Source organism: Oculina patagonica, chromosome 9 (assembly GCF_052425735.1).
Source record: "Oculina patagonica isolate OP01 chromosome 9, crgOcupat, whole genome shotgun sequence".
In the NCBI taxonomy this organism is placed as follows: Eukaryota; Metazoa; Cnidaria; class Anthozoa; order Scleractinia; family Oculinidae; genus Oculina; species Oculina patagonica.
Window position 1 is genome coordinate 24,246,801 of NC_135766.1, and position 27,998 is coordinate 24,274,798.

Below are 27,998 nucleotides of genomic sequence, written 5' to 3' on the forward strand. Positions count from 1 at the left end.
AGCAAGCCTGGGTCGAGTGTATCGCCGTGGAGACGAGGCTGCTTACAAAGCCCGGGAAAAAAGAACATGGCGGAGGAAATGGCGAAGGAAGACGCGAAAATTCAGCCCTTGGTAATATTTTACGACAGTGAAGCCGCTAACGGGAATGTGTACCGTGGAGACATTATCGAAATTGCTGCCAAGTGCCACCCTGATGTAGTGAAAGGCTCGTTTCAATCTCTGATTAATACCAAACAGCCACTTTGTGCGTTCGGTAAGTGAAGCTCTTGCGTCACAAGCTAGCGCAAAAATCTACCCAGTCAGCAAATATTTGTGACCTTTTTGACACCGCCGATATTTTTCAAGAAAGGAAGTTTCGTTTTTCTTTGACTTTTTTAACCAGCTTTGTAGAAACAGGAGAAAGTTTAATACGATAAAGAGTAAACAAAGAATGGGTTTTCGATGTAGCTTTGCATAAGACCGCATTGTTGATGGCGCGTCCGAAGAAAATTATATGCGAGGTATCACGAACGCTGAATTATCTTCTTTTAACTCGGTTTTGTCACAAAATACCGATGCTAAATGAGCTCTGACTAGTTTTAGTGTGTAATGTACCGGGAAAGGATTCGAAAGCAATTTTATTTTTTCATAAATTCTTTCTTGGAGATTGTCCCAAATTAAACGCGTGGCGTTTGTATGATGGTATTTCCGGCATGTCGGTAACGCCATGCAGAAACACAAGCTTCGTTACGTATTCATGAGGAGTAAAGCGTCCTTTCAGTTTGCGAGAATTGTGGAGATAATGCATTTATGCGTCGCATCGTCTTCTTGGCTTTTCTCCTTAAATCACTTGATGAAATGATTGTGTTACTTTCAGAAGATGATATTATTGTTGAAACTGTTGAAAGTAAAGTATAATGTGATTTTGAGAACAAAGGCGAATATAAATAAGTAAGAATAACTGTAAATTTATTCAATTAATTTCGCTGAAACTTCCTGTTATTTTTATTTAATTCAAGGCAAATGCCACCTGCAATTCAAATTCAATCAATTTATTAATTGAATTGAAGAAAAAAATGTTATTTCCATGTTGAAATTGTGTATATTCTAAGGGAACTTCCTGAGAAAGTATTCAAAGAATATATTACCTGTAGATTATTCTTCAGACAGTGAAATTGTTGGCAAAGTCTCAATAAAAAAATTACAATCCATAATTATTGGCAGCAGTATCACAAAAAGTCATCTTATGTGTGTTTCCATTTTAAGTTGTTTTTTGACTTGGAAAAAATTAAAGGCACCTCAACTGAAAAAAGTATCTAGTTTCCCTGTAATATTGAAGGGGGTTTAAAAAAATTTCACTTAACATTCAATTTTACTTGTTTATATAATGTCAGATGCCAATACAAAATAAGCCCTTAATTAATTTGCCTCATGTCTTTTATTGATTTAGTTCCAGATTATTCAAGTTCTCAATTTATTATTATTTTTATTATTTTATAAAATACCACAAGCAAAAAGATTATCACAGTGCTCAGCTAGTGGACTATTCCCAATTACTGAACTGATAGAATGACTAGACCTTATTGATATCAATAACTACCAGACATTGTGCTTGACTGATATTGATAGATCAATAGGCCAATTCCGATATATTAATATTCTAACTTGGCTCCGAGGCTTGGGGGAATAAAACAAATGAAATGATTTATTCATTCCTGAACCTCGACGTGATATCTTTTGTTTTATTCCCCCAAGCCTTAGAGCCAAGTTAGAATTTTAATATATCGGAAATGGCCTATTAAATTTCCACAACCAATTTCTATCAATTTTTCAAGTCAGCCTACACTGTAGTCACCTCATGCTATGGAAATCACAGCTCAGCTCTGGACTAGTAGACCTCTTACGATTAGGGAAAAATACAAACTTTTTATGTAATGATTTGTGCTATTTTTATGCAACTTTTAGCTACCAGAGAATGTGAAATATCAGAGGAAGACCTCAAAAACAAGCCATGTTTTAAAGAGATTCTGATGAAGTTTGTCTCATGGATAGATGACATGGTTAAGTTAGCAAAGAAAAGACATGGGACACCATTCTTGCCAGGTAAGGGGGTACAGTTAATATAATATAAAGCTTATTCTGGTTTCAATAGCATATAGGCATATTTCTACTCCTCCTGGGATTGGATCAGGAGGCGTGGTGGCATAATGGTTAGTGTGCCAGACTCCTGTTTAAGGGGTCCGGGTTCGAGCCCTGGCCGGGGTCACTGTGTTGTGTTCTTGGGCAAGACACTTTACTTTCATAGTGCCATAGTGCCTCTCTCCACCGAGGTGTGTAAATGGGTACCGGCGAAATAATGCTGGTGGGAGGGGGGGGGGTTACCCTGCGATGGACTAGCATCCCATCCAGGGGGAAGTAGAAATTTTCCTAGCCGCTTAACGCTATCAAAACTGGGATAAGCTCCGACAATATGGGCCACTTGGCTCGAGGAGGGGGGCGTAAGGAGGGTCCGAAAACCGCAAAACCGCACAGACATACCCTACAAAACCGCAAACCGCATCCAATTTTACCAACATACCGAAATCGCAGTTTCAAATGACCAACAACGGTAGATAAAACAGGATCTGAGCCAAAGATCTGGCCTGGAAAGTCATCAATTCAACGAATCGTTGGATAAAACTGTTAAGCACATCAAGTATGAACTGGAAGAGGCTGCAATTACAAATCACAGGGCATGTTTGCTCAAAAATAACGAACCATAATTGTGTATTTAAAGGAACTACGTCACGGTAAATGCAACTTGAAAAAATTGGCAAAGTTTTTTAAGTTTGTCTTTCGTAAACCGTCTTAATCGTCGTCAGTTGAAACCATCCTTGTTTATTTTTGGGCTGTTTTATTACTTCTTTTTTGTTTTTCCATGTTGGAAAACTGTTATTTTGAGGTTTCCTTCATTTTATAATCAATCAGAAAAATGACTTGAAATACCGTCAATCGTGTTTAACTGAAGCAAACTAAACAACCGAAAGGGAAAGGATCTAGTGGAAACATAAGAGAATCGTATTACCGCAGACAATTTTCTCACCGACTACCACGAACTAAAATTTGTAATAACCGCACACCGCCCAGTCTTGTAAAACCGCAATACCGCAGGTTGAAATAAAAATTACCGCAAAACCGCATCACCGCAAACCCTTACGCCCCCCTCCTCGAGGCTTCCCCTGGATTGGATGCTAGTCCATCACAGGGTTACCCAGCATTAAATTTGCTGGCACCTATTTATACACCTGGGTGGGGAGAGGTACTAAAAGAGTGTCTTGCCCAAGAACACAACACAGTAATCGTGGCTAGGGCTCGAACCTAGACCTACATGCACAGATTTCTTGTCCGAATCAAAGAAAAACTTTATTTCTGATAATGAACACTTTTAGTGAAAGATTATAACATTACTTGACATTTTGGTGGAAACGTTTTCAGCAAGAACAAAGTCAACTCAAAGGCGAACAAAACCACTAAAGAAACAGGAAGAAAAAAAGCAAACAATGAAAAAAAGAAAAGAAAAGAAACAAGAAGCCTGAAGTGGTAAATTTTTTTCTGACCCCAGAATTCTCTAAAGTTTGCTTTTTGTGCATGGTCAAGCAGAAAGCCAAGCTTTCTAAATGTACCTCAAAGTAAAAAGGGGATGTTGGCTTCCATGTTCTTCAAAATATTATAATATTAATAATGAGAGTTTTGGTGCATTTGACTACAATAACAGATTATTTTAATTTTGTTTCTCAGTATTGTGTGCACACTATGGCTATCAATTTGACTTCTTGATCTTGCTGAGCAACATGGAGAGATCTGGACTGAATCACTCCATCCTGACGCAGCACAATATTCACTTTGCAGACAGTTTGTTGTTCTGTAGTGAGGTTGGTAGTTTTCAGTTGTCAAACAAACGCATACAAGTCATGTACAATGTAATTTCTTCTGTATTGTGTAACAAGTACAGTAGAATCCCGATTTCTCAAATCTCCAGGGGAAAGGAGAGTTGCTTTGAGAAATCAGGAGGTTGGAGAAAACAGGGGTAAAATTACAGAGAAGGTCAATCCAAGGGAAAAGAAAATTGTGACCTCACATGAGAAAACGTACACTAACGAATTTTCATTTAACCGCTAGAAGCGTTTATTATCTGGTTATATTCTGTTTAAACGCTTCATTAAACTCCTCACCAATAGATGAGTGTGGGGATGGTGCCTGAGACTATGTGGGAACCGCCATCAAGCGTGAATGGTAACCATGACAATCCTGGGAGCGGCAACCACCAGACACATTCACACTGAGAGAGGAAACTCAGTGGAAGGCAAAAACTAAATACTTACCAGTACTTACCTATGGGAAAGGATGGGTGGGAACAAAACGGCGAAAAAGGCGGAACTTGCTCCAAAGGCAACGCGAACGAAATGGCTTGACCTTCACAGGAGAGCTGTAAATTTACTGAAACCCCTGAATAAACCCTGAGGCCGCCCCAACTTCAGGGGAGCAGCTGCTGGCCAGCAAAGATTGTCTCGTTTAACCTTGCCTAAATTTCAGTTAGCCACATTTAAACTCATCACCAATAGATGAGTGTGGGGATGGTGCCTAAACTATGTGGGAGCCACTAGCAAGCATGAATGGTAACCATGACAACCCTGGGAGCGGCAACCACCAAAATCTGACTCCAAGGTGCTTGGAGAACAACGGGCCCGCTCACAGGAGTGTCAGGGACCGAGTTCCACCAGAGTATTCAAGCACCAAAACCCACAGAATTAAATAACAAAAAACGAGCTTCTCATCAATTGAGATGTCTAGTAAGCCCTACCACCGTAAAATGCTGATTCGTAACTGCGTAATAAGTACAGTAGAATCCCGATTTCTCAAATGTCCAGGGGAAATGAAAGACTTTGCTCGAGAAATCAGGAGGTTGAAGAAAACAGGGGTAGAATTACAGAGAAGGACTATCCAAGGGAAACAAAGGCTGGCTCAAGAAATCAAAAGTTTTGAGAAACTGAAGGTTCAGTAAATCGGATTTCTACTGTATCTGTACATCACGTGGCTTTAAAAAACAACAGCAATTCTAGTTTGCCCTTCAGATAAACAGGTCTCAAATTTCACTTGCCAGGGCATTATGATTAGTCGTTATACTACTTTTCGCAGACAAAAAGATGTCACTTTTTAAGTCATGCATTATTGCACGATTTACCTCCAAAATACTGTCGCTTGCATCTAAGCGTGAGAACATACTGCTGAAACATGATCTAATTGGGTTTAATCGTGGCATGATTGGTTCTCAAACGTTAGAAGTTAGCAGACCGTAATGCAAACTTCTGCACTCAAAATGCTGACCATAAACAGTGAGTATGGGGGAAATTTTACACTAGATGCATATCGAGACAGATCAGAAACAATTTTTCTGAAGAAGTCTACATATCGAATCTTTCCGCCATTTTGAAACCGGAATGTGTTGAACTTTCGACGCGAAAGTTGCTGTTACAGTCTGCCAAACTTCAACGTTTAATGACCAATCATGCAACGTTTAATCTAAAATTAGGTCATGTTTTGGCAGCAAGTGTTCATGCTTAGATGCAAGCAACGGAACAAATTCATACAGTATGTTTTACTACAGAATTATCAAATTGAGATGGTACTGACATCTTCTCATGCCACTCTCTTTTAGTTGAAAGACAATGGAGATAAGTTGTTGGCCAACACAAGACTCTCCCTTGATGCACTATTTAAGAAATTCTTTCCAAAGAAAATTTTAAAAGGTAAGATTTCTAAACTGTAGTGGTTTCTTTACAGCTGGACATCACCAGAAAGGTTAATCATCATTTTCTCGAAAACAAGTACTGTGACGTGTTATTTTTTTTTCTGTTGTTTTGAATTGAATAGGAACCTTCTTTCTGTAGAATAAATATGGACCAATTAGGTATTTATTTTCAATGTAGAATAAGAAATAGTCATTGGAAACATGAATTTAACAAGCAATCGTGATAGTGTTATTGTAAGGATTTATTGGGTATGAACAAGGTCCTTTTGCTCCTAAACAAGCATGGACACCCTCCCCCCCCCCCACCCATTTTTATTTCAAAATTTAAGTTCCTATAACAAAAAAAACATTGGCAAAGTTTGACAAAAATCTCAGTGCCATTTCTATTTCAGTGGAATAACCTAAGGTGGTATTTTATACTTTCAACCTTCCTGTCTTTAATATTCTTTTGATAACAATGAACTGTATCTTAATATGATGTACTAAAGTGCAGTTCTCATGGTACTTAACAGTGCACCAGGGAAACTTTCTTTCTTCAATAAAAAGTAAGAACACTTAGTTTTTACCTTACCTCTCATAGACAGACACAGAGCCATGGGTGATGTAGATGGAATGGTCAAGATCTTCACACAGACACCACTGAGAAAACTGCTACATCACATGAAATATTCATCTACCAAAGACAGGTTTGTTTCCTTTTTTGCTGGCATAATTCTGTACTGAAGATGTTTTTCTCATAAATGGCTGCGGTCTGGGTCTTTAAGGGTGTAAAGGCCATGTGATATACCACCTTCTAATTTGTTAATATCTTTCACTAACTATTGGTTTTGATATAGTTATTATTTGGTGTGGCGAGTAATAAAAATATAAATAAACACTGTTCTCTTGTGTTTGTAGATTGGAGTATTACATTTCTCAAAGTGGATGTAAACAGCAACAGGCCATTTTAGAAGGTCAGTGCCGGTATTTCAAAGGATGTCGCTAACTTTTTAATAGCTCTGAAGAGTGAATACATCTGGTTTTCCTTACTAAATCAAAATATTTTGAGAAGGCAGGTTGCAGAATTAAAAAAAATCAACAAGGGGATATGCATGTAACTGTTTAACCATATTCTAGAAATCAAAGAGCCCTTCGAGCCACGACTGAATTTGTGTTACATTTGGTTTCCATACCCTGAGTATATATCAATATGAGCAGCAGTTGGCTCAAACATTTCTTTGATGTAATTAAAGAGCAGAAATCAGTGGCTTTATAGAACCCATGACGAGTTTAAAGATCTGTTATGTATGATACCCTCCAAGTTATGTTAATAATACCTCTCTAAAGAATAGAAAGTATTTCATATTCAAGTGCACATAGGAAGAAGGCAAATTACAGCCTTACGCACTATGATTCAGATAAGAATAAAAAAATCATTTTTTGCAAAGATTCATTAATTTTCTGTTGTTGCTCCAATTTTAGAGAAATTCTGCAAATTGGATGCCTGTAGCAAGAATATGTCCATCAAGAAGCTGTTAAAGGAAGGTGTTACATACAACTCTCTAAGGAAGATCTTCGAAGAGTGCTGCTCTTTCTTGGATTTTTATGAAACAATGAAAACCTATGGGATTGAACGGAAAGTGTCAAAGGTCATGGCGTTGCATTTCAGTGGACAGGGACTTCAAAATCAAGGTGCTAGAGCATTTGCAAGACTCCATGAAGAAAAGCCAACGCAAGTGTCATCAGAACATCAAGAGCTTGGTAAGACTTTGCAAGGTGATCGTCCTGGACAGAAATCACAACCAAAGATGTCTGTTGCAAGCAACCTGCAAGTAGAGCCAACTCAAGTGTCATTAGAACATCAAGAGAATGGCAAGGCTTGCAAGGTGATCGCCTTGGACACAAATCTCAACCAAAGACGTCTGTCGCAAACAACCTGCAAGAAGAGCCAACTCAAGTGTCATCAGAAAATCAAGAGCATGGTAAGGCTTTGCAAGGTGATCACCCTGGACACAAATCTCAACCAAAGACGTCTGTTGCAAGCAACCTGCGAGGAAAGCCAACAGAAGTGTCATCAGAACATCAAGAGAATGGCAAGGCTTTGCAAGGTGATCGCCTTGGACAGAATACGCAACAAAAGATGTCTGTTGCAAGCAACCTGCAACAAAAGCCAACAGAAGTGTCATCAGAAGATCAAGAGAATGGCAAGGCTTTGCATAGTGGTCACCCTGAACAGAATGCGCAACCAAAGATGTCTGCCTCAAGCAACCTGCAGGATGCCAAGTCACCTAACCAGGCAGAGGCTACTGAGGATTGGGAAAGTGAGGTAGCAACGGCTGCACCTCGTAGGGACTTCACCCTCAAGTGTACTACCCCCACACCCTTAAGCCTTGGCGTTGAGGACTTTTCATCTGCTCAACCGGAGAAGACAACAAGAAGAGAAACTTCAAGAGGAAAGCCCCAGGCTAAGATTGACCATTCCCATTCTGAAAAGCACGACAAAAGAAATGCTGAAGTCACAGACACGAGACCTCAGGGGAAAGCCAAAAAAGTTGAAGTTAGAGACCGATCTACATTTAATGCACCAAAACAGTTTAATGAAAGGAATAGCAGATGGAAGAAACCTTTCAAAGAAAGTAGACAAGAGGGCAGGGTGAAAAAGGAAGCCGTCTTTTCAAAGAGGGGAAACAAAAATGAAGCTATCAAGAAAAAAACACTGAAATCAACAGATGCGTATGAAGGACGTTTAGATGTTGAGGAAAGTAAGCCATCAGTTTCCAGTGTCCCTTCAGAGGAAACTAAACCCAGAACTAAACCAGGAGAATTATCTTGTGAAGAAAATTGTTCTTCAGCTGAACGTCCGTGTGAGAAGTCACAACCTCCAGCTGTTGTTGGTCTGGATGGTGATTCATCTATGGCAGACGGTGTCCAAAAGTTCACCAGTGTTTTCATAGGAGACATTGCCATTCTTGTTCCTGTTGAAAATAGTGAAGAAGCTGATTCTAATGGAGTTGAATTAAACGAATCTGATTCACATATTCATGATCAGGCTGAAGAGGTTACCAACTGTAGCAAAGTGAGTGACAATTTAGCTTTGCATCAATCGCTGCAGGGACCTCTTGAAACACAAGTTCAAGGCCCGGTTGAAGCCACTGTAATCGAGACAGACAAAGTGGTTAAGAGTCCACAACTAAATCAAGAATCGTCTTCAGGCAATGCCATAGTACCTACATTAACTGCATGTTGTCAGTCTGAATGTGGCGCTTCTCGTGGACATTGTGAAACACATGCTACAGAGCAGGTTGAGCCTGCTGTTAACGAGAGTAACAAAGTGATGGATACTTTGCTAGTGAATATTGAATCATCTGAAGGAAATGCCGTACTATCTAGCAAGTTGCCACCTTGTTCTCAATCTGAGCAAGATATACCACCAGATAGATTTCCTGAAACAAGTGTTCAATACCAGGCTGAAGAAGCCAGTGTTACTTCCGTATTAAATCTTGAACAGCCATCAGGAAATGACATGTTACCTGAGCGGCTGGCATCGAGCATCAGAGCAGAGAAAACTGGTCATGAAGATGTTACCACAAGCTTGACAAGCAACAACTTGACCGAAAACTTCATCCATGCTGATAGAACCATTTTAGAAGGTAGAGATAAAGTCATGGAAGAAACAGACCACCAATACGCTTCACTACCTACTGATGTGACCAGTATTACTGGCCAGGATCCAACATGCCTAGTGAAGAATGACTCGTGCCATGACAAATCAGCGATTGAAGGAAGCAATGGCATGGGTTTTCCATGGGAAGACTTGCAACAAATGCCTTGTTCATCCTTACCTGACAATGTGCCCCTGGCACCTTCAGATGCATCGATGTATGGAAGCTTTGTCATGAACCAAGGGTTAGCTAGCCACTTTATGACCACTGACGATATGGATCAAGCACATCGCGATTTACAGGCTGAATTGTCATCAGAGAGCAGCAGTACCAGTGGGGAGCAACCCATGGAGCTGTTTTCACGTCAACCGCCTCTTGGGGCAGAACGAGGGTACACTCCTGATGCAGTGCAACAGCAACCAAGTCAGCCGGATTGGTTAGGAAATGCCAGTGATGGACTATGTCAGATGACACTGGGTGGTCCAGGCATTAATAACTTTAACCAGACATCATTTCCATCCTTGAGTAATCCTTATGGAACATTCCCTCAATCACAGCAGGCACTGCCTCTGTTGAAACCATGTTACCCACCATTTGCTTATCCTAATCATGTCCGACAAGCGATTCCACCTCAAATGATGCATCCCCCTCAACAGGTTTTTATGCCACCATTTCAGTACAGAAATCAAATGATGTTCTCTAGCATGGTACCACCAAGTGTTGGTTTTCCAGCTCTGCCTCCATCACAGTTCCCACCGCAGATGTTCCCCATGTTGCCAGCTGCTGCAGGGTATTCCTGTTCCTCCATACCATTTGGTGGCAATCCTTACGAGCAAGCACAACTGACCTCGGGTACAACAGTAGATGTTAACGGAGCAGTTCTTCTGCACCCAACTAATACACTGTCTGAAGGTAGACCCGATGTTGATGACTATGGAAGCCCCACCATGGACTCCAATGGCTCACTAGGTAGTGATGAGAGAGAAGATTCTAGCTCAGAGTTTTCGTCGAGTGACAGTTCCCTTGAAATAGTTATTGCATCGGCAGCAAGTCAAGTGTATGACAATTCTGCCCATGCTGCCCAAGAATCGTTTCCCATCCAAGTGAAAAATGATTCAGGTTTTTCGTCAGTATCATTTGAAGGTAACCAGAAGGAAACAAATGAAGAGCAGAAAGAGAAAGGCACTTTGTCTGGAAACGTATCAGTGCATAAGAACGATGAACAAGTCTTCAGCTTAGCGCATCTATGTTACAAGGAGGTATTAAGTGATGAAGTTTACTTAAACAAGTTGAAAGACACTTCTTGTTCGAATAGATCCAAGGACCTTTTCAGTCAACAACATTCTGAAGAGCAAGAAGACCCTGTTAATAAACAGATCACAATCTTGTCTCGGGAAGAAAGTGGAATAGCTATGGGAAGGCGACTGTCGCCGGATGGAAGCAGCGTGGAGGGAGTTTGTTTTGACTTATCAAGTGATACCAGCTCTGTGCAAAATAATGAAACAGTTTTTAAAGAAAAACGTTTATCTACAAGTTACAGGCACGATTTGGCAGAGGAGTACTGCAGCTACAGGTTATGCGATGTCAAAGAAAAGGGGAAAGAAAAGAGAAAAGATAGAAGCCCGTCTCCCAAACCTCAGCGAGTCAAAGGAAGCCGAAGTAGAAGGAATAAGAACACACAGGAATTGTCAGTTTCAACACAGAAAGATCTTCATCAACCAGCGAGTGGGACTTCAAGTCAAGTCCTTATTTCTGGTACATGCCCCGATGCACAATCTGTCTCCACTAAGGAAACTTATGACTCTTGTAAACAAAAAGCTTTTGGCTCAGGTTGTGAAAACAATGCCAGTCAAAAAACACAAACGGATAGGAAGTACAGAAGGGTACGATTTTCAAAGGAAGACACTGAACACCAATCATCAGAAACGTCAAAAACGAGCGACAGTCCACGTCAGGCAAATCCTTCAATTGCATGGCAGGAGAAAGAAAAAGAGGGCATCAAATTGGTTAAAGAAACCCGCAATGGTGTTCAGAGTATAACTGACGTGGGGGGTAGTCAAAAACGCCCTGTTCATAGGACTGTTAACAAAACTACGAAAGTGGAGGGACACTGGGTACATGAGGGTAGTGGGCACAAGAACAAGCCTGTGGAGAAAGGAGTTAATGCTGACATTAGGCCCACCAACATAAGAGCCGGGAATCGCAGAAAAAGAGGGTATAATGACAAGATGAAGAGGCCATTAGTTAAAGAACCTTTAGATGTAAAGAAACCTGAAGCAGAGACAAGAACGGACAAGAATAACAATTCAAAGTAGACACAGGTCTTGTCATGAGAGGCTGTTTGGTTTGTGTGTAAACTCCTCTAAGGGAGAGTTAAGAGTTAGGGTTAGGTTATCAAGTGCATGGTGTTAATAACGTTCGAAGATAATTTTAACAAGCTGAGGTGCAATTGAAGTATTTATACCTATATGATATTAATAAATGGAACGTGGTGTTAAGGGACTGCATGTTTTTTTCATGCAGTTTTGAAATCATTGAGGAACCTAAGGGGATAATTTCTTTGGTTCTTGTTTAAGTGAATATAGTTATATCAGTAACAAAAATGTGCATGCTTGGGTTATTCTGATTGGACTAAAACTTTTGGTAACATCCTGGGCACTATGAGATTACCAAAAAACAGTATATAGTTTTTTGACGTTAGTCAAGGTTTAAATTAAGATAATGTAAAAGAACATATTTTGAATCATTAGAAAGAGACACATTTTTCTAACCAAGCTCACAGTTGAAAAATATTTTGTCATGTTCAATTTTTTTGCGGTTGTCAAATGTTATAGTTTTATTGGTACATTTTAGAGACGTGCATGCCTCTCTTGATGTCATTTTCTAACGTTATTTTAATAAAGTTAATGTTTCCCGAGGAAAAGTTAGCATTGCTTGATTACAGTACGATGAGCGTTCCTTTTCCTAACCACATCATGCTAAGCGTTAATATAGTAGTAGTAGTAGTAACCTTTCCTCAATGGAGCGGCCCTGCAATGTTCGCCAAATCCAGGTGAAACACGGCTAAAACATGACATTAATGAACCCTTTATTGAACTTTTTTAGATCATTTTGCTTATTTAAAAAATGTCACGAAATACTGCCTAATTAGATAAAGCCAACCAAGTTTGACAGTTTCAGCTAAAAGTGGCCAGTCAGCTAACAAATTGTGGTCGTCACTGGTTTGTGACCAGCATCAGAATGGGATAATTCACAGTGGACCCCAAGGAAGGAACGTTTGTATTTGCATCCTAGTCAATATGATTGGATTACTTTCATGCCAGCTATCCTAAATTTGATGTCAAATTACCTGATCAGTGTAAAGATACGTGTGCACCCCTCCCCCCCCGTTATGTTCTTCGCTTCGGTGCTTTTAAACACCATGCCAATGGCCTGTCCTGTTTTGTCAACCTCAAACTGCAGGAAAGACAAGGCTCAGTCCACTAGTTATCTTGCAGATATGTTGACATTTGTCAATCCCCTAGGTAAATAAATGAAGGACACCAGCTGCTACGATTTTGATATTCCAAAATGTATTAAATACTTCAACATTAACAGCATGAAAATATAACTTTACCGAGGTTTAAGTGTTGGTAATCAAATGGTGACGAGTGAAATTAGGAAATAATTTTCACGCGCGTTTTGTCAAAGTGCTAATAATTTCCCGAGCCTTTAGGCGAGGGAAATTATTAGAATTTTGACAAAATGCAAGTGAAATTAGGAACAAGTATACCATTTGATTACATTTTAATATCATAGGTGACAAATTACGCTTGCAATCGTAGGTTTTTGACTGGTATATTGCATCGCGAACTCCGAACTTTGAAAAGGTGAAAGCATACGTTTTGCTCAAGTTCCCATGTTTTTTAGTCTTTGAAGAAGCCGGCGCGCACTGTGATCATGCTGAATTTGACAAATGCTGTAGTTAAGCCCAATTGAAACCTTGCCAAGTTCGACTTTTCCAAACGTTTATAACACTTGAAAACGGTTTTTTGACATGGCGCGTAACACGGCTACATAGGGACCGACTATAAGGAAACAGCTTCCGAGAGAATCACCATGTACCTCAGCTCACCAAGTGAGGACCTCTCCCACGCACCACGATGACCACTGACCCCGTTCCATCCGCCCCCCACCGACTCAGGTCATCAAGCTGCCGAACTCCCCCTAGATCATGTGACCACGCCACCACCGTCTTCCCGGCCCGTGCCTGCCCGGCGGGCAGACGAGGCAACACCCCCGCGCGGGGGCCCCGGCCCGCGCGCCAGCGGCCGCGCGACCGCAGGCGGGGCAGAGGGCCGGCGCCACGGGTGGGGAGCGCGCGCCAAGGCACACACGGGCGGGGGCGGCGGACACCAGAGCGTGCGCCAGGCCAGAAAACCTTTTAGAGATTCCTTTTTGCTGTTGACAAAATGGTTCAAAGATGAATCAATTGTCAATTATTTCTCACATTATGACCGTAGTTGGTCTTGAATGAACTGAAAACGGTGCCCGTGTAAAACGCTCAAAAATCCGCTCGCTGCCAATAATGTAATTGGCTTACGTCTTGAAGTCGTTTTGACGTTTTAAAATATAAAATATCATCAAAAGTTTTATTATATGGCCAAGGCTAGCTGGCTAAGATGAAATGCAAACGAAAATGTACAAAGTTTAAGCTGTAAAACATCTTTTATTATGGACGCCATCTTGCCGCTAACTACGTTGCCATGGCAATTTTATAATTTCACATATGAAATTATAAATTAACGTTAAAATTTCGCGCCAAAATTAAGGAGTAATTTGTCACCTATGATATTAAGCTCAAATAAAGCTGGCGTAAATTTGGAATTTATTCAGCTATACGCTGACTTTACATTTTTTAAAGCTGACCTTTATCCCAGCTTTACACTCAAGTTTAAAGGCAAGGTAATGGGACTTCTTTACACCAACTTTAAATCACATTTACACACGGTAGTGTAAAGGTCGGTTTAACCACCTTTAACAACATTTAATTGATGGTGTAAAGTTGGATAATTTACACCAGATTTAACCACCTTTAATTTAATGTAAATCCCAATTTTCATGCTGTGATTTGATATTTCGAAAACCTCTGAGTTTAAGAACACTTCATATTTTTCTAAGGGATTGCCATTTTGCACAATGTGTAGTAAATTCCACCATTCATGTCACGCCCCTGCATGTAACTTTACAAATGTAACCAAAAATTACATAATTCGATGAGCTTCCTCCAAGCTCACTAACTTCTTGTTTATCGAATTTCGGATTTCCTTAAGACACTTAAAAACTATTGGTGTTTTTTAATTATTTTAGAAATGGCTGCTTTTCTTTTCAAGTGTCCCTGTCTAATGCTTCCAGTTCTTCAAAATCGTCTTTCGGGATGCTCACTTTCCTTTTGCACACACTTTCAATTCTTCTGAGATATTCTGGAAATTTAGGCAGAACCAATTCCCAAACTCTTTCTGAAGGAGGCTTGCCAGGCATATTAATTATCTCCATGTTTCCATTGTTGTAAACAGTTATAATGATTAACGCATCCTTTCTTAAAATTGCAAACTCATCTAGAAATGGATCATACTTATTTGGAACATATTCCGCTACCTCCTGACTTCGACACATGGAGTTTGCCAAAGAATCGTCTGGTGTAATCACACTACTTTGGGATTCTGGCTCTGTTGTTTGCAATTGCCTTTCTATTTTTTGAAATATTGTCAGTGTCTTGCCAAGAAATTGCCTCCAGAGCTGAAACCAAAGAACAAAACACCAGTCAAAAGAACAAATTTCTTCAGGCAGATTTGTTGGCCTCCAGTTAAATGACGCCGGGATTTTATAACACTGGCCCCAGACATTTGTGTTTCTCATCAGGAATGAAGGAAACTCGCCCGCCCTTAACCTGGCTCTGATGTAACGAACAATCTCAATGCAACATTTTACAGTATCCGGAGTTCCTGAGCACAGCTTGTCATATTCATGAAAAAGTACTGCAGTTTTAAACACATATGAAGACAAGTTAATGGCTTTTAATGGTCTGTTGATGTCTGTGCCGTGTGTTAAGAGATACTTCAGTAGCTTGTAGCATTGTTTATGGACTGGATGTAGGTGGCGCATCAAGAAAACCTCCGTAGTAGCATTGGAAATGTGAAGATACGGGTCATGGGACGATTGCCCTGATACTTTACACACAAGATGGAACTTCTGGTTTGCCATAATGTCAACCATGTGCTCTGGGAAACCATGGATGTCACTTAACAGAGAAAAGTCATCAACAGAAACTGCTGGCATTATATCAACATCAATATCCAGTGAATATGATGTGTCTAACGGCAGAACTATTTCACAAAGTCCGCTGTAGATTTCAGACCCTTTAAACTCTTTCTTGAACTTGTGCCACTCCAATTTTAGAGATAGAAACTCGGACTCTTTTATGACCATGACACCTTGTGGAGTCACAATTTTCTTCATTGCCAGGGACTTTATAACCTCACAGAGGACCTCTACGAACTCGGCACGTAGCCCCTCATGATGAATGCAGCAAATATCTTCATAGAGCTTTCTAGTCACATGCACCAAGCTATCATTATGACTAGCGGTATTAAGGAACGCCACCATGTAACCCGGTTGGCATCCATAAGTACCTTCTATCCGCACATTTTCCTTCCCAGAAAGGAAATCAAAGCACACCATGAAGTCAAACTCGTTCGGAGAACAAATCTTAGTTTCTTCTGCAAAACTGCCAACACTAAGGACTTCCTTTATATTCAGGTGTGGTTTTATTCTCCCTATGTCGTCCATGACATGTTGAACAATCTGACTTGTTGCTCTGTAGATGTGATCAACAGTTACTGGGTCTAAGTGAAGACCACAGTAAATCCGGTCAACGTGTTCCAGGAACTCTCTAAGTGCCATTCCTTGGATGTGTTAAGTTCTGTTAGAGAGAATGATACATGACATGAAAAATCCACCAAATAACTGAGCAGAAAACTTACCCTGACTGGCCAAACAAAGAGTGTAAGAAACTTAAGGTATAGCCTAGAAACCCAGACAACCTGTGCTTAACACTGGTTCTGTAGCTTGAGATGACTGGGGTCATTTCTTCTTCCTCTTAAATAACATGCTAGCTAGTCCATCACAGCGTCATTCCCCATTGTTTAAATCAGTTCCCTGTTTCCATTTATACACCTAGGTGGACAGTGTTCTAGCTAGAAATAGCTCTTCCCCTCGTTTTAGACTGTTCAAAGCTTCACAGCCCTTTCAGCGCGGGAAAGAACGGCGGAGAATTGGACGCCAGCGCAAAACTGGAGGTGCCTCCTACCGAGCTTCGCGCTCAAGCTCGCTTCGCTTTCTCTCGCCGATTATCTTGCTTTTTTTGTGTCGAAAAATAGAGACTGTGGATAGTCTAGGCTAGTGTGCTTCACCTGGGCTTCCAACAAAACAAACAAACAGTGGTGAGCATATGTCTACAACAGACATAAAAACGAAACATACTGCGGTGGGTGAAACGCTCAGGAATGTGATGACATGCGTTCACCGTTTTTGGTTTGACAAGCAAAGCCATGTGACCAGAAGTCGTTGACTTTTAGCTCCGAAATCAACCGGCACCCGTATCATTCTTTTTCGAGACCTCCGGAAATTGTATTTTACACATTCAACGCAAAAGCTAGTTTTGTTTGTTTATCACGTCGGTCCCCGCGTCCCCAATGTCGCGTCCCCACATCAGTCCCCGTCCCTGAGTCCCAGGCCATGCGTCCGCAGGTCCCAAACACGCCCCCCGTCCCCACGTCCCCGTCCCACTTTAAGTCACAGCCAAAATATATTCCTTTAATAGAATCAGGAAAAAGTCATCACAATATATGTAAATCTTTGATTCATTCCAGCTGAAATCGATTTATCTGTGATTTCATATAAATCTTAATCTGCTTTCTTGTGGAAATTGCTTTAGCTAGCGTATAGGCCTTGGTTATAGAAAGCGGAACTGCATGTATTTCTGACAGACAGTGGTACTTTATGTATAAACGCTTCAATGCATGATGAATGGTATTGATGAACTTATATTGAAGAGTAGGGGTTATAGACGAGCCTCCTGGCGGCATTATCGACAATAGGATTTTGTATAAATGTGGTAAAGTCTCATTCCAAGAATTTTGCATATATAAGTATAGATCTAGGGATGGGGTTAGACAGAAATCTTTCCAAATTCACTTACCTCGCAAGGATTTACACATTTCTGATTTAGGATACAAATTGGTAGAATAAGATCTCGTCGCGTCATGACCATTCACTTCCTCGTTCCCAGAACCACCTGTCACCCTTGCCGTGGAGGCCTGGCACGACTCTTCAAACTGCAATGTCCTGCGGCTTCCCACCAAAACAAAACGTGTCTTTTCACAGAAGTCATGGCTACTGTATCTGTAGTAGGACTTGTTTGTGCTCTTTTCTCCGTTTATATTTCTCCAAACTTGGGAGAGAAAGTGCTTTCCCTCACAGATGTAGACTTTGACGACAAAGTGTTTGGATCGTCGACGCATTTTGTGATGTTTTACGGCCCGTGGTAAGTCGTAAGGACTGGTAGCTCGTTCGATTTTGCAGCCTCAGTTGAAAACTATAACCTGTCCTTAGAACATAGACGATCGAGAAAGCTCTTAAAAGCGGTGAAATGATTTTTAGTTTTGAACTGGATGACTGTGCGTATCGTAATTCAGCTGCAGTTTCTTTGTAAGTTTATTTTGTTTTGTTTTTCGGTCCGCTGAGATTTCAAGTGACTGGGGAGTTGAGAGGACCTTTCACCCTCGGGTATATTTGTTATGGTTCAATTTTATCCTTAGTTCAAATTTTCTTTTCCTTTGTTTTTTAGTGTGGTGATGTGTGATAATGAGATTAAAACGAAGGAAAATATAATTTGAACCAAGGATAAAGTTAAACCACAACATATTGTTCTGCATGTTGATCAACAAATGATAGTTTAACTCGCTTGTAATGCTAATATAGCTATGGGAATACAGCCTGTTGACAATAAAAGAGGACTCCAGTTGGTAAGTACAAGAAGCTGAACTGGGCTCTTGGGACTGGCTAACAAACTGTTCTTAACTAACTCTCAAAAAGGGACTCTGGGGGGTCTAAATTACTCTAGTGGTCTGGCAGATTGAGCCGATTTTTAACGGCGATCTGCATACTCTTTAATATCTGGCAGTCTACCGTCAAGAAATTTATGGTGGTCTCAGTCTTGGGAGAAAATAAAAGAAATTTGCTGTCTAGGAGGGAAAAATTTAGCATTTTGCGGACTGAGCGACCACCTATAATCGACGCCCTCACTCTGAAGTCAGCAGCAAAAATAATTAAAAAACAAACATATCCAAACAAAGTGGAAGGAATACCTCTGAACCCAGTGACAAAAATGATACTGAACTGAGTACTGAGAATAAAGTGTGGTTTCAGATAGAGGTGAGAGACAAAAGGGGGGGGGGGGGGGACTCAGACAGAAAATTCTGAATCCTTTCTGGAACAACACAATTTGTAAAAAAGAACAATTTTTTGACAATCTAGAAAAAAGATATTAAAAGAAATATAAACATTTTTTTTATTTTTGTGTTGCATTAGGGGAGGTGGACCAATGAGTCAGCCTTTTGCTGGATGTGTGCTGTATGTGTTATACAAACAAACATTAACAAGCAAGATGTCATGTTGAAAATATGACCCCATTCTAGTCACCTTTGTGAAAAGACAACCCCATTAAACTCAATCTAGTCACAATAATACATCCCCATCCAGCAGCACATCCCCATCAGTCTAATTAACTAGGAAGTATCCTCCCCCCTGGTATGGTCGCTTAATTTAAAGACCTTATTTCGATAATATAGCTTTGGTCACTTGGATCATTATTGTCACAAACTTGAGATTTCTCAGAGTATACTTTACAGTGTGTGCTTGCTACACAATGTCAATGAACAACTGTATATGATTGCCTCTCCTACCCAATAGGTGTGAATACTGCAAGAGTTTCATGCCGACATGGAATCTACTGGCAGATCACTACAGCAAAATCCCTCACAGTGAACATGTAACTATAGCTAAGGTAGGAGCAGACTAAAGGCACATTTGTACAAAATCATGTCAGGAATTATTATTGAATATTACCGGATTTCCACATGGCAACCATGTAAAGCAGTTAGTTTTAGTTTTAGCAGTTAGCATTAGTTTTTTTTTACTTTAGCTTAATATAATTGATGATTTTCCATGTCTAAAAAACGTTTTACATTATATTGTTATGACATGATACTGAATACCAGATCAGACACAGAATGCTTTGTACATGTAGACCTATAGATAGCCTGAACACTTACAACACATTATACATATGATGCTAAATTATTAAATTATTTATTATTCAACATACACCAGAAGTAAATTACAGTTGAACCTACACTAATGGACACCTCATTTAAGCAGACACCAAACCATGGTCCCAGCAATTTTTCCATGCTACATTTTTAACCTCCCATATTCGCATAAACCAGCATTTCCGGTAAGCTGGCCATACAGCTCTTTTACCTCTTTCACTTTCTTTGAGCCATTTTATGAACTCTTTATACTCTGATGCATTATACCACCTCTATTGCTCAATGTTCCCCCCCCCCCCCCCGTGGGATAAGTAGACACCTCATAGGTGGACAGTTCCACTTGGTCCCAAGGGTATCATCTTATGAGAAGTTCAACTGTATTGGCTCAGGGCCATAGGCAGGGCGGTGCAATGGGTGCGTCTGCACCAACCCAGGGGCCACAAAGGTCTGCCTAATCTTGGAGTGAGGGTTATAAAGACTCTCAGAATGCAGGAAATGGGGACTTAAACAACAATTTTTCTAAATTACCTTGGGGAGAATACCCCTGGATCCCCAAGACGCTCACACCTCTGGCGCACACACCCACCCATGAAAGATCTTGCTTATGGCCCTGTGGCTAGTTATTGTCTAGCCTAGTAACATTGTCAATGATTCCTTGTACTGTAATCATTTTTTATTATTAATTCCTCAGGTTGACTGTACAAAAGAAACTCCACTTTGTGCCAAGCAAAATATCCGTGCATATCCAACGTAAGGGCTGACAGAAATATTTTTACCACTAATTTTTTTAGTTAATGTCTTCAGTCTCCAGGTTACAAAATGTACAGGTTACAAAATGTGCATTTTTAGCGCAAGTGTGGTTACAGTTATCATTGGTAGTAATCAAGTATCTGCTTAGTAAGATTAACAGTGGTGGATCTAGGGAGAGGCCTGGGCCCCCACCTTATTTTTTTGGCCAAATAGAGGCCCGAAGGCCCACGAAAAATTATTTTCGAGAGCGGGCCCCCTCTTTATTTTAGGGCCTGGATGATCGGGGCCCCCGGTTAGCTGAAGGTCTGGATCTGCTACTGGTTAATGTCTTTGCTAGCAGAGCTTTATTTGTGATGTTTCCCTTTAAAATCCTGATATTGATATTCCTGGTTCATTGAATGTCTTGCGTTTTACAACAACTTGATTCAAAATGAAATTTAAGATTTTTTTTTTTCACCTGAAAGTAATCAAGTTTATCCAAGTGCAATGCAGATCGTTCTTTATAGGGTCTTATTATATTTAATACAGTTATAAGCCTGTCTTTACAACATAATTAATTCTTTCTTTCTTTTTCTGAAGATTGAAACTGTATTATGATCATGGTGAAATCAAAAGATACAATGGTAAAAGAAGAATGACTGATCTCAAGGCCTTTGTTGACAAGTTTGTAGTTACATCAGAGGTACTATCAGATGGCTGAACTAAAGTAACTGTAATTAACAACCCGATCAGGGGGGGGGGGGGCCCCCCCCCCCATAGAAATTACAGCACAATCCCTAATTCGTGAACCCTTGGTTTCTCAAAACTCACAATTTTTGTTTTCCTTGGATAGTCATTCTCTGTGATTTTATCCCCGATTTCTCAAACTTCCAATTTCTCTAAGCAATTTTTGTTTCCCCTGAAGGCTCAAGAAATGAGGATTCTACTTTACTGATAAAATTTAACAGTTGTTTGTAAAATTATTCCAAAACTGCAACTCTCTGGGGAGGGGATGTCTTGTAATAGGCCTTATTGTATTCTCGGATGGACGGAAAGCTTGCAATGGAGGCTAATGCGGGTAATCTTTTCAAATGCAAATGACATCAAGCTGTTTTTAATGATATTCCCCCGCATAAGCCTCCATTGCAAGCTAGTTCCAGTCCAATACCGAGAATATGAATAAGGCCTATTGGCTTTTCTGTAGTTCAACTGTATGTTTTTCTACACCCCCCCCCCCCCTTCCCCCATTGATGTTGATGAGGTGCATGTCTATCACAGCTTAACCTCCCCCCTTTCCCTCATTTCAGTGTTTTGTCAGTTTGGCCTAATTTATCTGACCTGTTTACACACACAACCGAGTAAAGAGAGCAATTGTTGGTCAAGTGAAATGTAAAACCTAGGAAAACAACATGGACCCATGAGCCCATTGCAACCCACCCCACCCCCCCCCCCCTTTCCTATCTGAGAGGTATCTGTTAAATTAATGGGTTTATCTTTACTGGAGAGTAAAGTGTTGTATGTACCTGTATGTTTTCCTTCAAATATCAAATGCTTACTTTATTTTAAATTTGTAGCAAAAGGAAAAGGAACAGTCTGAGCCAAGTGAATCAGACAATGGCTTATACACTCTGACGACAGAGAACTTTGACAGACATGTGGAAATGGGATTACATTTTGTAAAATTCTATGCTCCATGGTAAGTGAAAGAATTTTTAACTGAGGAATTTGCAAATCAATTTTGTTGGACCCATCAAATAGTTGTTTCCCCCTTTGACATATTTTTAAGTTTTGTTTTAAATATGCAAGGAAGGTTGAATTAGCAATTTGTCATTTAAACTCAAAAAAAGATCAGCTTGGGTCAAACAAGCTGACATGAAGGGTATCCATGAAAACCCTGTGAGTGGCAACCACCAGGCACTCACTCACACACTGAAAAAACACACAGGACCCTGTGTATAACCTAGCCTACGAAGCAGGCGTATTTAGTGAGCACATCGAACGCATTTTGATCGGGCACCATCTTTGATTCTTACTCGGGAGAGGATTTGGGGTAGGTGAACATGTCCTAGGGTAAAATCTAGGGTGAAACCTCTCTCTGCCCACATCCAACATGGCGGCGAATCTACTCGATCGCGAACTGTACTACGCACGCCCACGGAAAACGCCTGCACTGCAGGCTATGTATAACCCTGGACCATACCACAAAACAACAATGGGGCAGACTGCTGGCCAACATTGTTTCGCATTTAACTTAGCCTAAATTACATTTAGCCACAAAACATTTACAATAATCTTAATCTAATCATGAAATATTTTGTGTTGGACAGGTGTAGTCATTGCCGCAAGCTTGCACCAACTTGGAAAGCATTAGCAGAGTTTCATAAAGACAGTGTGGATGTAACCATTGCCAAGGTACAGTCTGTGATCTGAGTGGCTTGACAAGCTTGTACCTGGTAGTTAATAACGAAAACTTAAAGATCCTGTGTTTTACCGTGTACAGCACTTGTCAAAATCAAGGAGTCTCAGAACATGTAGCTTTTTATTTTTGAATCTCTATGTTTGTGAATTTCATTTCTTGAATCTCAAGTTAAAATCTCATTTCTCAGTTGTTGTGTAATGTAATGTTTCAAGCATATCTTTATTTCCCATACTGAAAACCAACCATCCTTAATCAATCATTCAATCGTCAGTAAGTCAGTCTGTCTGTCTGTCTGTCTGTCTGACTGTTGGACTGTCTGTCTGTCTGTTTATTTATTTATTTATTTATTTATTTATTTCATTTATTTATTTAGTTATTTTAATATGTAATATTTATTTTGGGGAGTTGGGGGCTTACTTTTACTGTCTGAATTTTACAGCAGTTTGTCATCTCATTAATATTGTACAATGCTGCACAGTGACCTGTTGATGTTTTTTTCGCAGATTGATTGCACAACTGAAAGCAAGAAATGTACAGAGCACAACATCCATGCATTCCCTACACTCAAGCTGTTTAAAGATGGAAGAGAAGTAAGCATAGAGTTTTTCTTCTGTAGAATCCACGCACTGAATGCTGTTCATGCTCTGTGGCACATGAGGCAATAAGAAAGAACTGTCACTGGCTTTGGCCTCAAGCTTTCATTTCAGCCCCTTTGATAGATGCTGGATTGCTCACTTTCAGTTCGTTTTTCCATTTTTCTTCTCTTGATCTTCACTGGGAGCCATCTGACTGTCTAAAACCATGTGGTGTCAGTAGTGTAGCAGCTTCCTAAGCTTGTAATTTTACTGGTCCTCTAGTGTGGCACTTGCTGTTTTGACGACTATGCCAGGGCATTGTTTCTGTTGTTTGTTCTGTTGTTTTCTTGAAGGGTAGCGAGCCATTCATGTGAGACCTTGTGAGGGCTGCTACCCACCCCTGTAGTCCTAACCCATTGCTGGATAATTTAGAACCTCCAGGCTTTCTGTAGCAAACTAGTTATTTATTACAGGGTAGGTACTAGCCTGCCTATTTATCTCGGCAAAACTGGCAGAGTGTGACTGTGACAGCAAACAGCAGACAGCAGGATAAGACCAGTTCCAGGCTGTGTATTTTGTAGAACAGTGAGCACTCATAAGATTCGTGTAAACTCTGAGATTTGAATTTCAACTGGTGGTTGTGTATTCAGCTGCCGTCAATCATCTTAGCGGACTTCTTTGGAAACTGAAGTTCAATTCACACTGATTTAAGATCCAAAATTTCTTGCATTGATAGATGACCAAAATTTTGTCTTCATACTCATGGTGCTCCACTGATGCATAGCTGCACTATGAAGATGAGTTAAGATGATAGCATGGCAAGGGTGGAAATTAAATACAATCTAAAAAACCTAAAAGTACAAGGCTTGCTTTTTCGATTTTTGCTCAGGGTTCTGCTATACCTGCCAACTCTCCAGCTTTCCGGTTTTTTTTTTTTTTTTTTATTTTTTTATTTTTTTTGGGGGGGGGGGGTTTTAGTTACTGTCTTGATGTCCCTTTCAATTCTCAAAACTAACATTAAAAGAAATGTCAAGCAACAAGTAAGGAGAATTTGTTGTTTTAGGTAGACAACTATGAAGGATCTCGCACGCTTGATGATTTGAAGAACTACTTGACTCTAAAGATCTCGGAGCACAGCCTATTAAGCAGTGCAACAACAGAGAATAGCGAGACAGCTGAGGAGATCCCGACAGATGATATTGATGATGATATGGTAAGAAAAGATACATGAACTGATATTTTTTAATTAATTTTTGCTCAATTAAGAGGATTTCCTTTGTTTGGTTTTGTTTTCAGATTAAGCCGTTCCAGCTAACAGACAGTAACTTTGACGCTATGGTGAGCGTTGGTACAACATTTGTCAAATTTTATGCCCCTTGGTAAGTTGAAATGGTGTATCGTTGTGAAAGTTGCAGTTTTGCTCTGTCAGATTGTGTTAGGTGAACTGAAGAGAGCTGTCGAACCGGGCTGACGTGAGTTGGGGTGGGGGGGGGGGGGGGGGTGGAGATGGGGAATTGCGGTCACAGATCGCTCCCAATCAAAGTCAGATCGCACCATCGAAAAATTCAGATCGCTCCCAACAAAATTAGTAGAAGTAGAAAGTGAAAAGTTTTAATACGCATTGTTTATGTTTCGCTCCTAACTTTCGAATCCTGCATGTTTAAACTTTATAGTTTTACTAAGGAGTGTTTAAGGTTCGCCCGTTATTTTCGATCGCTCCATGTCTTAACTTTTTAGGGTAAAGTATGATTGATTAAAGTTAATTCAAAAACAGACCAGCGTGTCATATAATATCGATGTTTGTTTCGCCGTTTTGTGGGGCTCACGTGGTGTGATATGCTCTTTCTTTGAGATCTTGATCATTTTTGTCGATCAGGAGCGATCGTAAATTGGTTGGATTTATATTTGTAAGGGATTTTGCAGGGGTTTATTATGGGAGGATACTTTGTGTTTTAGATTTGAGCAGCTTATTTTTGGAATGGTGGAGGGGTTCTGGCCAAATAATAACAAGGTAGTCGTATTTACGGTGGTGCTAATAAAGTCAAATTAGGTTAGGGAAAAAGTGACAAATATATGAATTTATATATTATTTAAAATGAATGAATCATTTGGAGTTTGACTTTGTTCTTGTGTTAACAGGTGTATTCATTGTCAGAAGCTAGCACCGGTTTGGGATCAGTTGGCTAACAAGTGTGCGGACAGTGCTTCTGGACCAAGAATTGCCAAGGTTCTTAAATTATTTCAAATCAGTATTTTTCATTGCCATATTTTAGGAAAGCGGTTCCCCAATTTCTGTCGTATAAAAATCAGAATCAAGTTTATTACGTCTGGCCAATATAAACGGGACTCAAAGCAAACAAGCAAAGCGTGCCAAACGCGTTAAAACATATGGAGGGTGCCAAGCGCGGGAAAACATGTAGCGGCCTAGCGGGTGCCAAGCGCGGGAAAACATATACAGGGTGCCAAACGCGGGAAACATGTAGCGGATGCCAAGCGCGGGAAACGCGTGTAAGGCAAGTTTATTTTGTTTTGTTGGCCTTGAACCTCAACCTTCACACTGTTTGTGGCCAATATCTTGCGGAATTACAACAAATTGTGGCACGGCATAGCAATAGGCCATTTCCGATATATTAATATTCTAACTTGGCTCCGAGGCTTGGGGGAATAAAACAAAAGAAATGATTTATTCATCCCTGAACCTCGACGTGATATCTTTTGTTTTATTCCCCCAAGCCTCGGGCCAAGTTAGAATTTTAATATATCGGAAATGGCCTATTCAGAGTGCAAATGACGCATCCGTCAATTGGGGTGCCGGTGTATGCATCTTAGTTGTTTATGATTTGTAAGTTAAATTTCAAACGCTGTTTTTATTTCCTTCTCGTCAGGTCGATTGCTCGGAAGAGGCTGAACTTTGTCAGAGTTTTGGGGTAAGTTGTTGTGAAAACGGTCTTTGTTACTATTGCGTTTAATACACAAAACAAGACGTCAGCTCTGTGGAAAGCTCATGAGTATATTATACTAACTTACGTTAAATTTTCGGTAGGGTAAGATTGTATGATTGTCAAATTCGCCAAAAAGTTGCAAAATATATCAATGCCTCGTGATATATACGTACGGTATATATTGTTACCCCTGTTCTTTCATGGGCCAAGAAAACATCAGAATGCCGCTCTCCAACCGGGCGTATAAATGTCAACCGGCTGGGGGTAACCCTGCAATGTTCTAGCATCCCTTCTAGAAGAGGAGTGGAAATAGTCTTTGTAGCCTCTACATGCTACGGAAACCGGGATAAGCTTCGACAGAATGGGCGACTGAGCCTGATGAAGACTTTGCCCATTACCGTTTTTGCTTTGTGCTAATTTGTCTTCTTTCCCGTTGATTCACAGATCAATAGCTATCCCACGCTGCTTCTGTTTAGCCGAGGAGTTCGAAAGCAGGAATACCGCGGACCAAGAGACTTGGACAGTCTGTACAACTTCGCTATCCAACACCATGATGAGTTGTAGCTCCCAGGTTCTAACCAATCACCAAACAGAATAGAATACCACCTCGTCCAATCAGATGCGACAATGTACAGCAAGTACCCTGATTGGTGGGAATATGCAGTGCACGAACAAAAGTGTTTGAAGACGGCGATGTCCTAGTGGTAGTTGATATAGACTGCAGCCTCGTTTCGCCGAAATTTCCTCAGCAGGCAATAAACTGCCATAAAACTGTACATACAAAAGTAATGATGACCTATAGCAGGGTTGTAACATTATTGCGTTACGATAATTTATTTATGGAATCATTTTGTAGGTTGCTAGTGAGTAACATAATAAAGATTTTCAAAGTAACGTTTGTGCGTGTGCCTTTTACAACCCTAATATGAATAAAGAAAGATAAAAATTCTTAGCTTTAAGTGAAATGAGAAAGTTGCCTATGTCACGAGCGTGGAAGGAAAATCTGCGTTCCCGATGGGATTGAACTTATGAGGCATGTCACATAGAACCTAGTAAAGGGGCCGCTACCCGGCCCCAGTCCCTCCAAGCTCAGTGCTCCCCCACTACAGAGGCATCCGCCCGATCGGGTGGGGGGGGGGGCCCCAAGGGAATAGAGGTCGGGTTAGCCGCTTTCTTTTTCCTCTGATCGAGGTACCATCAGCTAAATAAACGCCCAGCAACGAAAAATAAAAAAGGGATCTTTTGGAAAGCGTAAATAAAGATTTTTTCGTGCGCGGGCTTTGGTCGTGACGCTTCTCCTCCCTGATATTCATTTTCGGTTTGGCCTTACAAAGGGTATCAATTTTCGCTTTCTTTATCCTTAAATAGGGTCAGGGTTTAAGAACCTTCGCGGCACACCCCTGTCCGAAATTTATGGGAGTACCCCCCCCCCCCCCCCCCCCCCCCATGAGCCGCCCGAACACTGAGAAGACATGGGTTGTATTCCCGTCGGGCACTCAAAATTTTCTTTGTCCCATGCTCATGACATGGTGGACACTACCTCCTTCTCAACGGA

The 27,998-nt window shown here is 40.6% G+C and overlaps 3 protein-coding genes across 3 annotated transcripts; 2 read left to right on the top strand and 1 right to left on the bottom strand.

Moving 5' to 3' along the window:
- Positions 1–60: 60 nt before the first annotated feature.
- LOC144665602 (uncharacterized) lies at positions 61–12,361 on the top strand. Its single transcript, XM_078526857.1, has 8 exons — positions 61–253; positions 1,945–2,082; positions 3,757–3,890; positions 5,675–5,765; positions 6,348–6,453; positions 6,665–6,720; positions 7,229–7,522; positions 7,855–12,361. The coding sequence occupies exons 1-8, from the start codon at positions 67–69 to the stop codon at positions 11,721–11,723; spliced, it is 4,875 nt and encodes a 1,624-aa protein (XP_078382983.1). The 5' UTR covers positions 61–66; the 3' UTR covers positions 11,724–12,361.
- Positions 12,362–13,827: 1,466 nt separating this feature from the next.
- LOC144664874 (uncharacterized) lies at positions 13,828–17,746 on the bottom strand. Its single transcript, XM_078526079.1, has 2 exons — positions 17,648–17,746; positions 13,828–16,369 (listed from the first exon to the last, which is right to left on the bottom strand). Exon 2 carries the CDS (start codon positions 16,348–16,350, stop codon positions 14,776–14,778), a length of 1,575 nt encoding a protein of 524 aa, XP_078382205.1. The 5' UTR covers positions 16,351–16,369; positions 17,648–17,746; the 3' UTR covers positions 13,828–14,775.
- A 66-nt stretch (positions 17,747–17,812) lies between these two features.
- On the top strand, positions 17,813–27,337 carry LOC144664875 (thioredoxin domain-containing protein 5-like). Its single transcript, XM_078526080.1, has 12 exons — positions 17,813–17,992; positions 19,420–19,513; positions 20,470–20,528; positions 21,108–21,210; positions 22,082–22,203; positions 22,835–22,919; positions 23,430–23,516; positions 24,565–24,714; positions 24,798–24,880; positions 25,641–25,728; positions 26,387–26,428; positions 26,888–27,337. Exons 1-12 carry the CDS (start codon positions 17,838–17,840, stop codon positions 27,005–27,007), a joined length of 1,188 nt encoding a protein of 395 aa, XP_078382206.1. The 5' UTR covers positions 17,813–17,837; the 3' UTR covers positions 27,008–27,337.
- The last annotated feature ends 661 nt before the right edge of the window (positions 27,338–27,998 follow it).

Coding starts and splice junctions, on each gene's coding strand:
- LOC144665602 (XM_078526857.1), top strand. CDS start 67: ATGGCGGAGGAAATGGCGAAGGAAGACGCGAAAATTCAGCCCTTGGTA. Junction 2,083..3,756: donor TGGGACACCATTCTTGCCAG/GTAAGGGGGTAC, acceptor TTTGTTTCTCAG/TATTGTGTGCACACTATGGC. Junction 6,721..7,228: donor GCAACAGGCCATTTTAGAAG/GTCAGTGCCGGT, acceptor CTCCAATTTTAG/AGAAATTCTGCAAATTGGAT.
- LOC144664874 (XM_078526079.1), bottom strand. CDS start 16,350: ATGGCACTTAGAGAGTTCCTGGAACACGTTGACCGGATTTACTGTGGT.
- LOC144664875 (XM_078526080.1), top strand. CDS start 17,838: ATGGCTACTGTATCTGTAGTAGGACTTGTTTGTGCTCTTTTCTCCGTT. Junction 21,211..22,081: donor AGTTTGTAGTTACATCAGAG/GTACTATCAGAT, acceptor TTAAATTTGTAG/CAAAAGGAAAAGGAACAGTC. Junction 25,729..26,386: donor CTGGACCAAGAATTGCCAAG/GTTCTTAAATTA, acceptor CCTTCTCGTCAG/GTCGATTGCTCGGAAGAGGC.